Genomic DNA, 14,314 nt, shown 5'->3' with positions numbered 1-14,314 from the left:
TAGTGATAAGTGGCTTCTTTGAAGATGTATAGAGAAGTGGAGGATGCATGAAGGTGGTAAAGAGAAAATATGCTGGACCTATGAGATGCAGAACATGGCTCTGCTGGAAACCTGAAAGAATAGTGACTGCTGGAAATAATCAGATTTCATTCGGGAGCTTAAGGTAAAGGAACCCTTAGGAAAAGGTGATCATAATATGATAAAATTCACCTTTCATTTTTGTGAGGGAGAAGCTAAAGACAAATGTATCAGTATTATAGTTCAGTAAACAGAATTACAGAGGTATCGGAGAGGAGCAGGCCAAAGTTGATTGGAAGGGAACGCAGGCAGGGATGACAACAGAAGAGCAAATGCTGGAGTTTCTGGGAGCAGTTTGAAAGTTGCAGGATAAGTGCCAAAGATAAAGAAGTATTCTAAAGGAAGGATGATGCAACCATGGCTGACAAAGGAAGTCAAAGACAGCATAAAAGCAAAAGAGGGCATATGATATAGCAAAAATGAGTGTAAAGTTAGAAGATTGGGAAGCTTTTAAATATCAGCAGAAGGCAACCAAAAAAATTATGAGAGAAAAGATGAAATATGAAGGTAAGCCAGCCAATAATATAAGAGAGGATACCAAAAGATTTTTCAGATATATAAAGAGAGGTGAGGGTGGATGTTGTACTGCTGGAAAATGATGCTGGAGAGGTAGTAATGGGGCTTAAAGAAATGGAGGACGATCTGAATAAATAATTTTGCATCAGTCTTCACTGTGGAAGACACTAGCAGTATGCCAGAAATTGGAGAGCATCAAGGGGCAGAAGTGAGTGTCATTGCTATACAAAGGAGAAGGTGCTCAGGAGCTGAATGGTCTGAAGGTAGATACGTTACCTGGACCAGATGAACTACACCCCAGGGTTTGAAAGAAGTAGCTGAAGAGATTGTGGAGGCATTAGTAATGATCTTTCAATAATCACTAGATTCTGGAATAGTTCCAGAGGACTAAAAAGTTGCAAATATCATCCACTCTTTAAGAAGGGAGAGAGGCCAGTTAGCCTGACTTCAGAGGTTGGGAAGCTGTTGGCGTCCATTATTAAGGATGATGTTTCAGGGTACTTGAAGGCACATAATGAAATAGGCCAAAGTCAGAATGGTTTCCTTAAGGGGAAATCTTCCCTGACAAATCTGTTGGAATTCTTTGAGGAAATGACATGCAGAATAGACAAAGGAAAGTCAGCAGATGCCGTTTACTTGGATTTTGGGACTGCTTTTCATGTTATAGGACAGAAATGATGGCTTTGTGGCTAAGTTTTGTAGATGGTACAAAGATAGGTGGAGGGGCAGGTAGTGTTGAGGAAGCAGGGAGCTTGCAGAAGGACTTCAGACAGATTGGGAGAATGGGCAAAGAAGTAGCAGATAAAATGTAGTGTAGGAAAGTGTATGGTCATGTGCTTTGTTAGAAGGAATAAAGGCACCGAGTATTTTCTAAACAAGGAGAAAGTTCAAAAATCAGAGGTGCAAAGGGACTTGGGAGTCCTTTTGCAGTATTCTCTAATGGTTAACTTGCGGGTTGAATTGGTAAGGTAGACAAATGTAATGTTAGCATTCATTTCAAAAGGACTCTAATATAAAAGCAGGAATGTAATACTGAGGCTTTATAAGATATTGGCCAGATGGCACTTGGAATATTGTGAGCAGTTTGGGCCCCTTGTCTAAGGAAAGATCTGTTGGTATTGGAGACAGTCCAGAGGAGGTTCACAAGAAAGATTCTAGGAATGAAAGTTTAACATATGAGGAATGTTTGATGACTCTGGGCCTTGTACTCACTGGAGTTTAGAAGAATGAGGGGGAATTACATTGAAACCTATTGAATATTGAAAGGCCTGGATAGAATGGATATGGAAGGGATGTTTCCTGTATTGGGGGAGTCTAGGACCAGAGGACATGGCCTCAGAATAGAGGGATATTCATTTAGAACAGAGATAAGGAGGAATTTCTGTAGCCAGAGGGTAGTGAATTTGTAGACTTATTTGCCACAAATGGCAGTGGAGGCCATGTCATTGGGTATATTTCAAGTGGGGGGTTGATAGGTTTTTGATTAATCAAGGCACCAAAGGTTCCAGGGAGAAGGCAGGAGAATGAAGTTGAGGGGAAAGATAAATCAGCCAGGATGGAATGCTGAAGCAGACTTGATGGGTCAAATGGCCTAATTCTGCTCCTGTGTCTTATGGCTACAATACATTCACTATTCTGTGAGCTTTTTTGGGGCTCTGTTGAAACAATGTAAAAGATGGAGATTAGAGTGGGGACTTAGAGTGACAAGAAACTGGAAGCTTTGGGTCACTTTGTGGACTGAATGGAGGTTTTTCACAAAGCAGTCACCTAATATAGGTACATTAGTGAAAGCAAATGCACAGGAAGTCCAATTAGTGCACTGGAAGAAGTGAACTACACCAGAAGTACAAGTGAATCTCTGTCAGCTGGAGAAGCTGTTGGTGCCTGGATAGTGGGAAGGGAGGAGATTAACTCAGGTGGTGGCATATCATAAAAGATGACAGAGATTAGAGAATTTGATCAGTTGTATGGTAGGGCTGGTGGGTTGAGGGGTGGGGATAAGAGAATCCCCTATTTATATTTTGGCTGGGAAGAAAAGGGTTCAGGTTGGAAGTGCTGGAAATAGCGTTAAGGGACCTGTCAACTCTGGGTGAGGTATATTTCAAGCGGAGAAATCTAAGATATTTTGGATTTCCTTTGATTTTAATTCTTATGTAGGTTGAGAGTAACTGCAATTCTCTGCTTTTCTATCCCTTTAATATAAATGTACACCACATTATGCCGTTCCAGATGAAGAAACAGAAAGCATGTATCTGGTGGATTTCACACAGAAGATATTTGACAAGCAGAAGGAGCTGCAGGCCCAAAGCGAGAATCAGGCATCCAAGGCAGCAAAGAGTGAACAAAACGAGGAACTAGCACCTGATTCTGAAGTGGTACCACCTCAGAACTCTGATGAAGAATGGTGAGAGCCCAGCGATGTACGTGGAGGATAACTCAGTGGTTTTCTACAGTTTTAGTTGTCAACTGTTGTATACACTTTTCATTTATACAAATGTCAAATACAATTTTTGTTTTAGTTTTTATGCTTCAAAAAACACGAGGTAGAATCAATTACACTGTAAATTTTGTAATAATACTCCATATGGTCCTGTGCTATAGCTTTATCGGGTTGACATCCCAATTTTAAAAACTTGACACTTCTGCACTCCCTAGTGAATCAGGCTTTGAACTGTCGGAACTGTTCCAGGTCTGTTCAACTTGGAGCGCTTGTAGTTCCATGCAATGCATTGGAGGGTGTGAAGGCAGGATTTCAACTCCACAAGATCTACGTACTGATAATTTCCACTAGTCTTTCTGCCACTAGTAGATGAGTGTGATGGAGTCGATAGGTTTATCCTACATGTTGATTCACCTGCAACATCACAGATCCAGTTGGGAGTTATGGTCTTGGTCAGTGGCAGTGCATTTTTGCTGAAAGACATTGCAGTTTTTCACTCAAAAGTAAATTCTGTGTTTTTGCCTTCAGTGCCGCTTCCAATTGTTGCTGAAACACATCTGGCGATGAATGGTGGAAGGTATGATTTTACATTGAGGTCTCAGTCGGTCAGTTTTGGGCTTCCCCCACCACCACCAGGCTACTGCTGCCTTACCTTCTCTGGTGGGTCAGTCTGTTGGTGAACAGGAATCTGGCACGTTAGCTTGAGGTGTGATTCTATGAGTACAGTCATGTCAGCCTTCTGCTTCTTGAATCTTTGGGCCAGTTTTCCTAAATTGATGCCAATGCCAAATGTTTCAGAGGAGGATGATGTAAGCATGGCCTGGATGGAAGTGCCTGGGACAATGCTGGATGATCTGTTCTCTTTCTTTCTGTATTTTGAAGGATGTATATGTGACTCTGTTAGATGCATGACAGTTGGGTGTGATATATTCTCTCAATCAAAATGTTTGTTGATCTGAATACTTACAATGGGCATTCAGTGCCTGTAGTAAGTTACCTCAGTGTGGTTAACCATTTCAGGACAGCACTTCAAAGCCATCAGTTAAAAAAACTTTACTTTCCTGTTTATCGTTGTTTTCTGAAAGCCTTGCTTGAAATGCACTCCTGCTGCTGCCAAAGGTGTTTCTCTAGTATACTGCTCACCTCAAAGAAGGGACTTTACATTTGCAGCAGTGGAAAGAAGGAGCAGTTTCAAGTGGATGTCAACATCTCTGAAGATCTATCCTGGGCCCAACATGGCGGTGGAGGTGGCATCCGTTAGTCTCGCAAGACCATGGATCTGCGCCTGGAAAATCTTGCTCTCTCCAGGGCACAGACCTGGGCAAGGTTGTATGGAAGACCGGCAGTTGCCCATGCAGCAAGTCTCGCCTCTCCACAACACCGACGTTTTCCAAGGGAAGGGCAAGGGCCGATGCAGTGTGGTTGCAGGAGTTGCCAGATCGAGGTTGAAGGCAACGTCGGACTGCCTTAGGGACTCCAGCTCTGGATTTGTCCTCAGGGTTTACTCCCAAAGCCTTTCCCATGAGTGGGTATGGCGGCAAGGCAGTGGAGGTTTGAAATCAGTTTTCCCTCTCTTAGATGGACTGCCTTCGCAGGGTGACGAGCTCCATCGACCCAAAACACTGGTTTTAAGGCGGCAGGACCCGCCTTCGCCCCTTCTCTTGTCAGTAGAAACAGTTCTGCCAGGCTTAGAGGCTAAGCTACACGAGGAAGTCAGGAGTTGGACTTGGTTGTCAGAGGCTATTTGAGGTGCATGCCGTGAGGAGCACTTTTAGGTAGTGGGAGCTTGTCCCCACTACCACTCCTTGGCTTGACAACCTTGGAACCAATATATTGATACAATTATGAACAAGATATACCGGCAGCTATATTTCATTAGGGGTTTGAGGAGATTTGGTATGTTACCAAAGACTTGAGCAAATTTCTACAGATGTACCATGGGGAATATTCTAACTCACTGTCTGGTCTGAAGGGCCACAGCAAAGGATCAGAAAAAGTTGCAAAAGGTTATTAACTCAGCCAGCTCCATCACGGGCACTGGCCTCCCCAACATCGAGTTTGTCTTCAAAAGGTGGTATCTCAAAAAGGCAATATTCAAGACCCCCACCACCCAGGACATGCCCTCTTCTCATTACTCCCATAAGGGAGGAGTATAGGAGTCTGAATAGAGACACTCAACATTTTAGGAACAGCTTTTACCCCGCTGCCATCAAAATTCTGATTGGATAATGAAACCAAGACATCAACTCACAACTTTTGCTCTTTTTCACTATTTATTTTTTAAAATATATTTCTTTCTGTAATTTATGGTATATTTTATGTCTGGCACTATAATGCTGCCACAAAACAACAAATTTCACGATATATGTCAGTGATAATAAACCTAATTCTGATTCAGTATAGAATAATTATACTGTATTCTGAATAAAGACAAGTGATTTATTATGTGCTTCCCTCTCAGGGTGGACTATGTGGATTCTTTAGGCCGATCCCGAAGATGTATGAAAAAAGATTTGTCGGGATTACTCGCTATGGATAGAGATTTAAGGGAATCAAGGTAACAATATGTAATGTTCTTTTTAAGAGCAGGGAGATGCTCAGATGGAGACATTGCCAGCTGTATAATGGAACATCAAATTGGATATGGGAGCTGCTTAACTTAGAACTTCTGGGTGTTTTGGGTTGATTATATAGGATAAATATGATTACTTTGCATTTTACTTTTTAAAGCAAATATTTCATTATTATGTATAATACATTTCTCAGGTTACAACAAAGTTTTTCTATAACATCTGTGCAGCATTCCAGCAGTTGTGTCACTGCCTATAAACCAGTAACTGTGTCTCACTTCTCCAGTAATTGATGTAGATGCTAAAGATATCAAAATGTTATATGAAGAGGAGGGAACTTTATTATGTCCTGTACAAAATTTTTTCTTGAATCAGTATAGTCAAAAACTGATTTAAGAACTAATCATTCAGCTGTGATGAGATGTTTAAACACAGAATAGCTGTGATATTTAGTTACGCGGTGGTTCTTGCAGTTTAGTACATGCTACTGTCATTGGTTGAGCACTTTGTGGGGAAATGAGTCTGGCACTATCCTCAGGTGCTGTGACTGTCAAATGTTACTATGGGTCACTGTGTTATGTCTGTTACGTACAACGTAACTGGGTTGCCAAACCAGCAGAAATGGACCACTTAGTCGGAGTCTGGTTTAACAGAAGCTGATAAAGTTTTATTAAATAAATAAGTAACACAGTACTCTAATCGTAAGGATATAAATGCAACAGGTTAGCAATGATAAAACACACGTGTACACAGAACTAGGGTAATAGGAATCAAACAAGCTCTATCGCAGTCTAGGGGTAAAATGATCAGTCTCAAGTGACGCAGAGTTCAGTTCAGCTTAGTACAGTTTGCAGTAATCGCTGTTGTGCCGTTGGAGAGAGAGAGAGAGAGATAGAGATATTCAAATCTGATTCAGCAGACCTTTGATGTTCTTCACAGTTAGCTCTCGGGCGGACCCTTTGTTATGTTTTCTGTGGTCACCGACTGTGACCCCTCCGCTCCGGATACGACCGTTCTTCCGCGGTGAACCCGGCACCCAGGCAAGGGCGGACACACACACCAGGTTCCCGCCAATCGTACTCTTTCACCCTGTGCGTCTATGGTCAGTTCCCGCTACCAGACCTTCAAACTCTCACCAACTTGTGGGGGCACACCGCTCTTCCAGGGTCTCGTTATCTCGTGATCTCGTGGTGTGTGTCGTGCCTTAGTGAACCTGTTCTTTTTATCCCCCTGCTGGGATATCGCCTGTCCATCAAACTTCAAACAGTTCAGATTCAAAGCAACCGGTCTGACAATACTCGGAACTGTGTCCCTTTTCGTTAATCTCTCTCTTTTCTCTTATTAGCATTTTGAATGTTTCTCCATTGTCTCCCTTATCTCTCTCATCAGCATCAGTCTTCTGATAACTTGGTTTGTTGTCACATGTCTCAATGTGATTCATTCACAGGCAGGAGGCAGATAAAAAGACATTGCTCTCTGAAGACATGAAGAGGGAACTTCAGCGGCAGCAGTGGGAAAAAGAAGAAGAGGAGGCACTGAGCAGGCCAATTGGACCAGTGCACTATGAGGACATCCGTCAAAACGGTGAGAATTTTAATGTGTGCAGCGCAATTTTATTAAATTATTAATGTCATGCCCCTGGCTAAATTACCTGGGCTACATTAACACTTGGAGATCCTGTTTTCTTCTGATCCTCTGGATTTTCTTTCTTCCTTTTTATTTTTTGTCTGTTTCTGGCACTTCCTTGCAATAGCTACAGTTCCAAGGGAGATGACTGTCCTCAACCTTTTGCAAAATGGGATGATTCTAATTGGCAGCTGCATCATAATGGAGCACTATCCCATCCTTGGCCATTGTCTATGCCCACCAAACCTTGAGTATGGTAACTTGTGGCAGAATTACCTGTTGCAAAAGGTGAATTGGCTCTTGGTTGAAGCAGCAACAAAGAATAATTCAAAAGGTTTCAATAATTACAGTTAATGTCTGAGAAATGTATACAATATACATCCTGAAATTCTTTTTCTTTGCAAACAACAAAACAGAGGAGTGCCCCAAAGAATGAATAACAGTTAAGTGTTAGAACCCCAAAGCCCCCCCAGCTCCCCCTCCCATGCACAAGCAGCAGCCCTCCACCCTCCCCCAGCAGCAAAAAAATATCACTGCCCCCCCCCCACCAAGAACTCAAGTGTGCAGCAAAGCATCAATAAAGACACTGACTTGCAGCACACCAAACACAACTCACTCACCCGGTATTCAACATATATATCTATATATATCTATATATCTATCTATATCTATATATATATATCTATATATATATATCTATATCTATATCTATCTATCTATCTTTCTATCTATCTATCTATCCCCTCCCCCTCCCCCTCCCCCCTCCCCCCTCCCTCCTCCTCGCTCTCTCTCTCTCTGTCTCTCTTTCTCTTTCTCCCCCCCCCCATAAGAGAAAAAGACGTGTCCCCATTTCACAGTGAAAAGGGTTTGAAATTCACCCCCTCCCCTCTTGGTATTCCTGTCAGAATCTGTCCATAAACCTAACACCTGGAAATCTGGATCCCTCTGATAGGAAGGAACAATCTGAAAAGGCTCTTGAGAGTTCTAAGGTAATCTGGAAGGAGCTTTAAGAAGAGACTTAGGAGAGCTACAAGGGAACATGAGAAGGCCTTGAGAAGAAGGATTAAGAAAATTCCAAGGTGTTCTACATGTATTTAAAGAACAGGAGGATAACTAGAGTGAGGGTAGGACTGTTCAGGGATAAAGAGACAAAACGTGCCTGGAGTCAGAGAAGGTAGGGAAGGTGCATAACGAGTAATTTGTTTCAGTGCTCACCAAAGAGAGAGGCTTTGACAAATGTGAGGTCAGGCTAATGTGCTGGAGCATGTTGGGGTTAAGAAAGAGGTAGTGTTAATTGTTTGAAACCCATTAAGATAGGTAAATCCCTGAGGCCAGATGAAGTGAGATGTAGCTCAGGTTCTGCGGGAAGTGAGGGAAGAGACTGCTGGGATGCTGATGATGATCTTTTTGTCCTCCTTGCCACAAGAATAGTACCAAAAGATAGGAAAATGACAAATGTTGTTCCATTATGTGAGAAAGGTAATAGGGATACTCTTGGGAATCATAGACAATTAATTCTTAAGTCGGTGGTGGGCAGACTATTAGAGAGGATTTTTAGGGATAAGCATTTTGCAAACACTTGGAGAAGCATAGTCTGATTAGGGATAGTGAGCATAATTTTGTTAGGGTAGGTTATGCCTCGTCTGTTTGATGTTTTTGAGGTGACAGATTCATAAAGTTAGAGTGGTATATGGAATTTAGTAAGGCGTTTTACAAGGTTCCCCAAAGTAGGCTCATCCAGAAAGTCAAGTGGCATGGAATCCAGGGAAACTTGGCTGTGTTTATTCCGAATTGGCTTGCTCACAGAAGGCAGAGGGTGGTAATAGATGGAGCATATTATGCGTGGAGGTCAGTGGCAATGGTGTTTCACACAGATCTGTTCTGGGATCCTTGTGCTTTGCGATTTTATTTATTTATTTTTAATTACTTGGATGAGGAAGTAGAAAGGTGAGTTAGCAAGTTTCCAGATGATAGCGAAGGTTGGTGGTGCTCTCCTGGTTGAACCAGGTACTTAAATGTGCTGCAGTTTCTTGGGATCAGGGAAAATTTGCTTTCAGTCCTGTTTTGTCGATTTTGTGATGGCTTCTGAGGGCCATGTGGGATTGGCAGACTCATCTACACATGGGGCAAGTATTGAGGCTGTTACGTTGCTGCTTACACAGAGCTGCTGTGTACTCCTGCTGACCTGACTGTCACCCCCAGTGTTTCTGCACTTTGAACAGACGTGGGCTGGAAGCTCCCAGGAGTCAGCGGGGATGTTGCACTTCGAGGAAACTTAGAGCACATCCTTGAATCTTTTTCTGTTTGTAGAACACTAGACCCATGCCACTTTGCTTTAATAAAGTGCACCTGATTGTGGGTTATTAGCTTTGTTGGTCACTTAATGTGAAATGACGGAGCTGATTCACATTGAATAATCTTAAAACCAGCCATCTGATAGAAACTATTTTAATTCGTTGATTACTATTACAGAGGCTCGGGAGCTGGGTGTGGGATATTTTGCCTTTGCTCGTGATGAAGGCACCAGGAAGAAGCAGATTGAAACCCTGGACATGCTGAGAGAACAGGTAGACTGCCAGATGTGTATTTATTTTGTGTTCATTTTAATCAAATAGTTGCCGCTGCCCCAAATGCTCAGTGGGTTAAGTTAGCAGGGAACTGAGCCATGTGGACCAGAAGCATTGCAGACATCCCACCCTGCAAAAACTCATTTCAGGGACGTAGCACCATCAATTTGCGGGAGACTCCCAGAACTTCCGGGAGAGGTGGGATGTCTGCAATAGAGTAGCTCCTTAGCAGCTAGCCAGCTAGTTTAAATAATGTTAGCTATGCTAATGAACGAATGACACCTGTTAAACTCACCTCAACATGTCTTTCAGGGCAGGGTTTCATGTCTTAACCCACCATGGGCAATAGAAAGGTCACTGTTGCAAACAGTGCAACGAGCAACACTGTCATTATTTTTGACACCTATTAGGCAGGGGTACACTTTAGTGTAGTCTGGGGTGACATACGTTTTATATTTTCTTTTTTTTGGAACACTCTGCCATGGCGCGTTCTCTCTCTCGTGGTCGCTCTCACCCTCAAAAAATTGATTTCTGGGATATCGTATATAATTTGCAGGCATCAGGGAGCCACCATTAATATGCAGGAGACTCCCAGAACTTCTGGGATGTCTGGCATTAGGGTGTCGTGTATCTGCTCTTGTACACAAGCAACGTGATAAGAGGCTTCCTTTATGAAACAGGGTATATAAATAAGAATGTAGCCAAGTAGATTAATGAGTAGGCCAGAAACAACTCTGGTGACCCTAGTTTATTTCTGAGTTCTGATGCTGTCTGTGGAAAGTTTGCATGTTTTTTGCTGGGACCACATGCGTTTCACTGGGGTGCTCCAGTTACCGCTGACATCCCAAAGATGCTTATGTTAATTTTCCTTGGCTATTATTATTATGCTCAGTACCAAGATAATCTGGACCGGCTGGTGGCGCAGTGACATCAGCGCCGGACTCCAGAGAGAAGGCTGCCGAGTTTGAATCCAGTGGAGCTACTCCCGGGCACGCTTTCCATCCGTGCCGGGTTGAGCGTTGAGCTTGCAACTCAGCCTTGTAAAACAAAAACTGTGCTGTGAGAAGGACGTGGGGGACCACAAACAGAATCTTTCCTCCAAGACAAGCACTTGAAACAGTGGTCGCTGAGGCTCTGGTAGATTATGGCACACAAAAAACACAAACAAACAAACCAAGATAATCTTAAGGGAGTTTCCCCAACTGCATAGTGGTGGATGATATTTGAGGTAGGTAAGTGTATGTGCAGGGTGATGCTAACGTTGTGGATACCATTTTGGGTACAAGGTAATTGGGTTGTCGTGGGATGGGAGGAAGGAACTGCATGAGGGCATGAATTAATGGGCCAAGTGGTGAAAGTGCTTACAGCTGCAGTTCAGGCAGTGCAACTCCGAACCATGAGATTCTTCAGAGAGCCAAGGTTACAGATAGCTACATTTTAGGATATATGATTACGAAGATTGATTACAGAGTCAGAAGCACAAGCAGATGTAGACGTGAAAGGAATCCCAGTTAATAGAAATACAAGGACATATGGTTCAGTTTTTATAGGGTTTTAGTTAGGCTACAGTTGGTGTGGAACAGATTATTTCAGAATATATGTTGATGTAACAGGTGTAGATTGAACATTTATAATAATAACTGATTTTTAACCAGGGCAGAAATGAATAAAACGAGGAGGCCTAATTTTAAGGTGATTGGATGAAAATATAGGAGGGATGTCAAAAGTACATTTTTTTTTATATAAGTGTAATGGGTGTGTGGTACACCTTGCTAGGGGTAATGGTAGAGTCAGATACATTGGGAGCACTTAAACTCTTAGACACAGTGATGATTTAAAAATTGAAAGCTATTTAGAAGGGAAGGATCAGATTGATCTTAGAGTAGGTTATAAGTTTGGCACAATATTGCACGCCAGAGGGCCTGTACTATGCTATGTTAACAACGGGAAGAAAATTGGTTTCTGCTACACATGCAGTACTAGCTGAAGCAACAGGTGGGTAGCTACACTTGGGCGTGGTAGCAGTTGGAGGCCTCCTAATGCAGCTTTCCTATTGTTCCCTGTTACTGAGTGACATCAGGTGAGCGGGCAGTTGTTGATGTCAGAGTGTGACTGAAGTCAGTAACAAATGCACAAGGTGGCTGGTGAAAGGCTTTGAGGAACTGCATGATAAACCTTGGTAGTCTAACAATTGTTACTGATACCTAGGTTTACAAGGCAGAGAACATGAGTTGGAGTTCTTTTGGGCAATCTGAAAACTTCTTAATAAATTAAAACCTGAGAGTTAAAAGCTGCTATCTATATAACTAACTGTGAAACTAAGATTGTAAAATCCAAATTCCTTATTAAATTTAATAAAATAAGGTGCACTGTCCTCTAGTGATTGTGCACCAGCACAGTTGAATTTCATCTGCAATTTTAAATGGTCTAGTAAGCCATTCAGTTGCACAAGGGGAAGGTAAAATAAGTGATATACTTGCTGGAGATGTACATCTAAAAATAAAACAAATGTTGGGAGGGGAATAGAAGAAAAGTGGGGGAAACAATGTGTTAAAAGTACAGGGGCCTACCTCAGCTCTTCATTGGAAGTGTGCATCCAAATTCACTTTATCTAGGGATATCCTTGATGTAATAACAGTGGCTGAGTTTATTTGCCACTGTAAAACCAAACAGGTGAACGCAAGGATGTGCAATAGTAATGTACACCAGCCTTACAAAACAAATCAGGAGCAACAGTGTTTAAGTAGCAGTTTACTTGCTCAAAAATTCCCGTCATTGCACAAGAGAAAATCCTTATGTCGGTGTTTGCAGGAAAGGAGAAGCAAATAATGGGAATCTGCATCATTGCAGCAGTTCTGACCTAGCTCATAATGGCAAAACTTTTGCCTTCCATTGCAGACGATGGATCAGAGAACCAAACGAGAGAAGCTGAAGGAGAAGCGCAAAGCCATGCTGAGTGCCAGATTGGCAAAAGTTCGTGAGAGGAAGCTGAAGAAACTGAAAGCTGATGGAATGGAAGTTACTGAAGAGCTGCAGAAGGAAGGTACAAGTGGAATAGGTATCCAGGGTATGGTTATTTACACAGTGCTTTTTATATAAAAGGATGTAGCTCTGCAAGTCAAGGGTTTGCTAGGTTAGTTTGTGAGAGAGTGGGGAAGTTCCTGAGGATGAATTAGATTGGAGTCTATTTGTAAGTTTCAGTGTGATTACTTGGGCTACCGTGGGATAAATCAAAACTCCACTATAGATTCAGTTTAAAGATTAATTGCTGTGTAAAAGAAAACCTAAAATGGTGATACACTGCTATTTTCATACAGTGGGTTGATCTGACCACTTGATACACCAGCAATAAAATTGACAAGGTGTTCCTGTTTGTGTTCAAGCTTGGTCTATTAAGTTATTTAAACCTGTCAATTTTTCTTTGGCTTCCCTATTTAATTCCTCTCAGGCAGACTTGTATTTGGACTGTGATCCTTAAGACCCTGACGGTGATCTTGGGAGATGCTTTACAAGTCTGGCAGGGGCTGACTAACTGTCCTTTCATTCCCTTCCCTTTTTGGAAAATAGCATTCCTCTCCCAATTATGAAAGTACTGTGTGGAGAAAGCAGGTCCATTTTATGTAGCAGTATTCTGTTGTTCAAACCACCCTAACATGAAATCTGGCTACAATACATACGTAAGAATCATTCTATCTTCAAGTATACCTTTAAGTTGTTAACAGCAAATCCCTGTGTTAATTTCAACACCATTGTTAAAGACAAAAAAATGTTTATATAGAGACTGACAGCAAAGGTTCAAATGATTTATAAAAGATATGCTGGCTGTGTTTTAGGTAATAGCTAATTCACTAAAAGCAACTCTGAACATTTCCTGTCATTTGTCTTTCCTTGTTTCACTCCTTTTAATCTTACATGTCCTGCTCAACATTAGCCAGTGCTAAATGGCAGTAGCCTGCATGGTTCCTAGTCATGCAGGGCAAAAAAAGAACATGTTTTTTGTTCCCTTACACTATACACAGAGCAACACTAAGTGTCAGCTTCTGTAGAACTAAGTTTGGAAAAGAGGATCAGTGCATTAGGCTTCTACTGAAAACACTGGAAGAACAAAGCTACAATGGGCTAAATGTCTGCCTTGATGTACTATAACTTTTGGACCACTTACTAGATTATGTATATGTTAAGAGTTTAATTTTAAATCTTTGAATACAGTGCTGGAATCCATTTGCTTATTGTGCCCCGGGGGAAATAATCTCTTAATTTCCATTCCAAGGAATTGATCTGGACTGATTAGATGTTGAAACCAGTGGTTTGTGTGACCTTATTTCAGGCACAGATGAAGAGACCGAGGAGCAGGTGACAGGACCAGCGACTTCAGAATTGGATGCAAAGCAGAATGAAGCCACAGGCCCAAAGAACAAGAAAGTGGAGATCGTAATACAGGAGCGGAAGGACACAAAACCTGGTGTTCCGCATGTCCGGGAATGGGACAGAGGAAAAGGTAACTGGCAAAAGTCATT

At 42.1% G+C, this 14,314-nt stretch overlaps 1 protein-coding gene across 1 annotated transcript in view; it reads left to right on the top strand.

Annotated features, from left to right (window-relative positions):
* ccdc174 (coiled-coil domain containing 174) overlaps positions 1–14,314 on the top strand; it is a 29,380-nt gene that overhangs the window by 12,492 nt on the left and 2,574 nt on the right. Inside the window, exons 5-10 of the mRNA XM_063067835.1 lie at positions 2,824–2,998; positions 5,496–5,591; positions 7,052–7,188; positions 9,703–9,797; positions 12,696–12,840; positions 14,125–14,295. Coding sequence (XP_062923905.1) covers positions 2,824–2,998; positions 5,496–5,591; positions 7,052–7,188; positions 9,703–9,797; positions 12,696–12,840; positions 14,125–14,295 — 819 coding nt within the window. The remainder of the gene's footprint in view (positions 1–2,823; positions 2,999–5,495; positions 5,592–7,051; positions 7,189–9,702; positions 9,798–12,695; positions 12,841–14,124; positions 14,296–14,314) is intronic.

This window comes from Mobula hypostoma, chromosome 15 (genome assembly GCF_963921235.1).
Source record: "Mobula hypostoma chromosome 15, sMobHyp1.1, whole genome shotgun sequence".
NCBI classification, from domain to species: domain Eukaryota; kingdom Metazoa; phylum Chordata; class Chondrichthyes; order Myliobatiformes; family Myliobatidae; genus Mobula; species Mobula hypostoma.
Note: the sequence above shows the minus strand (reverse complement) of the source record. Positions and strands in the feature narration are given on the sequence as shown.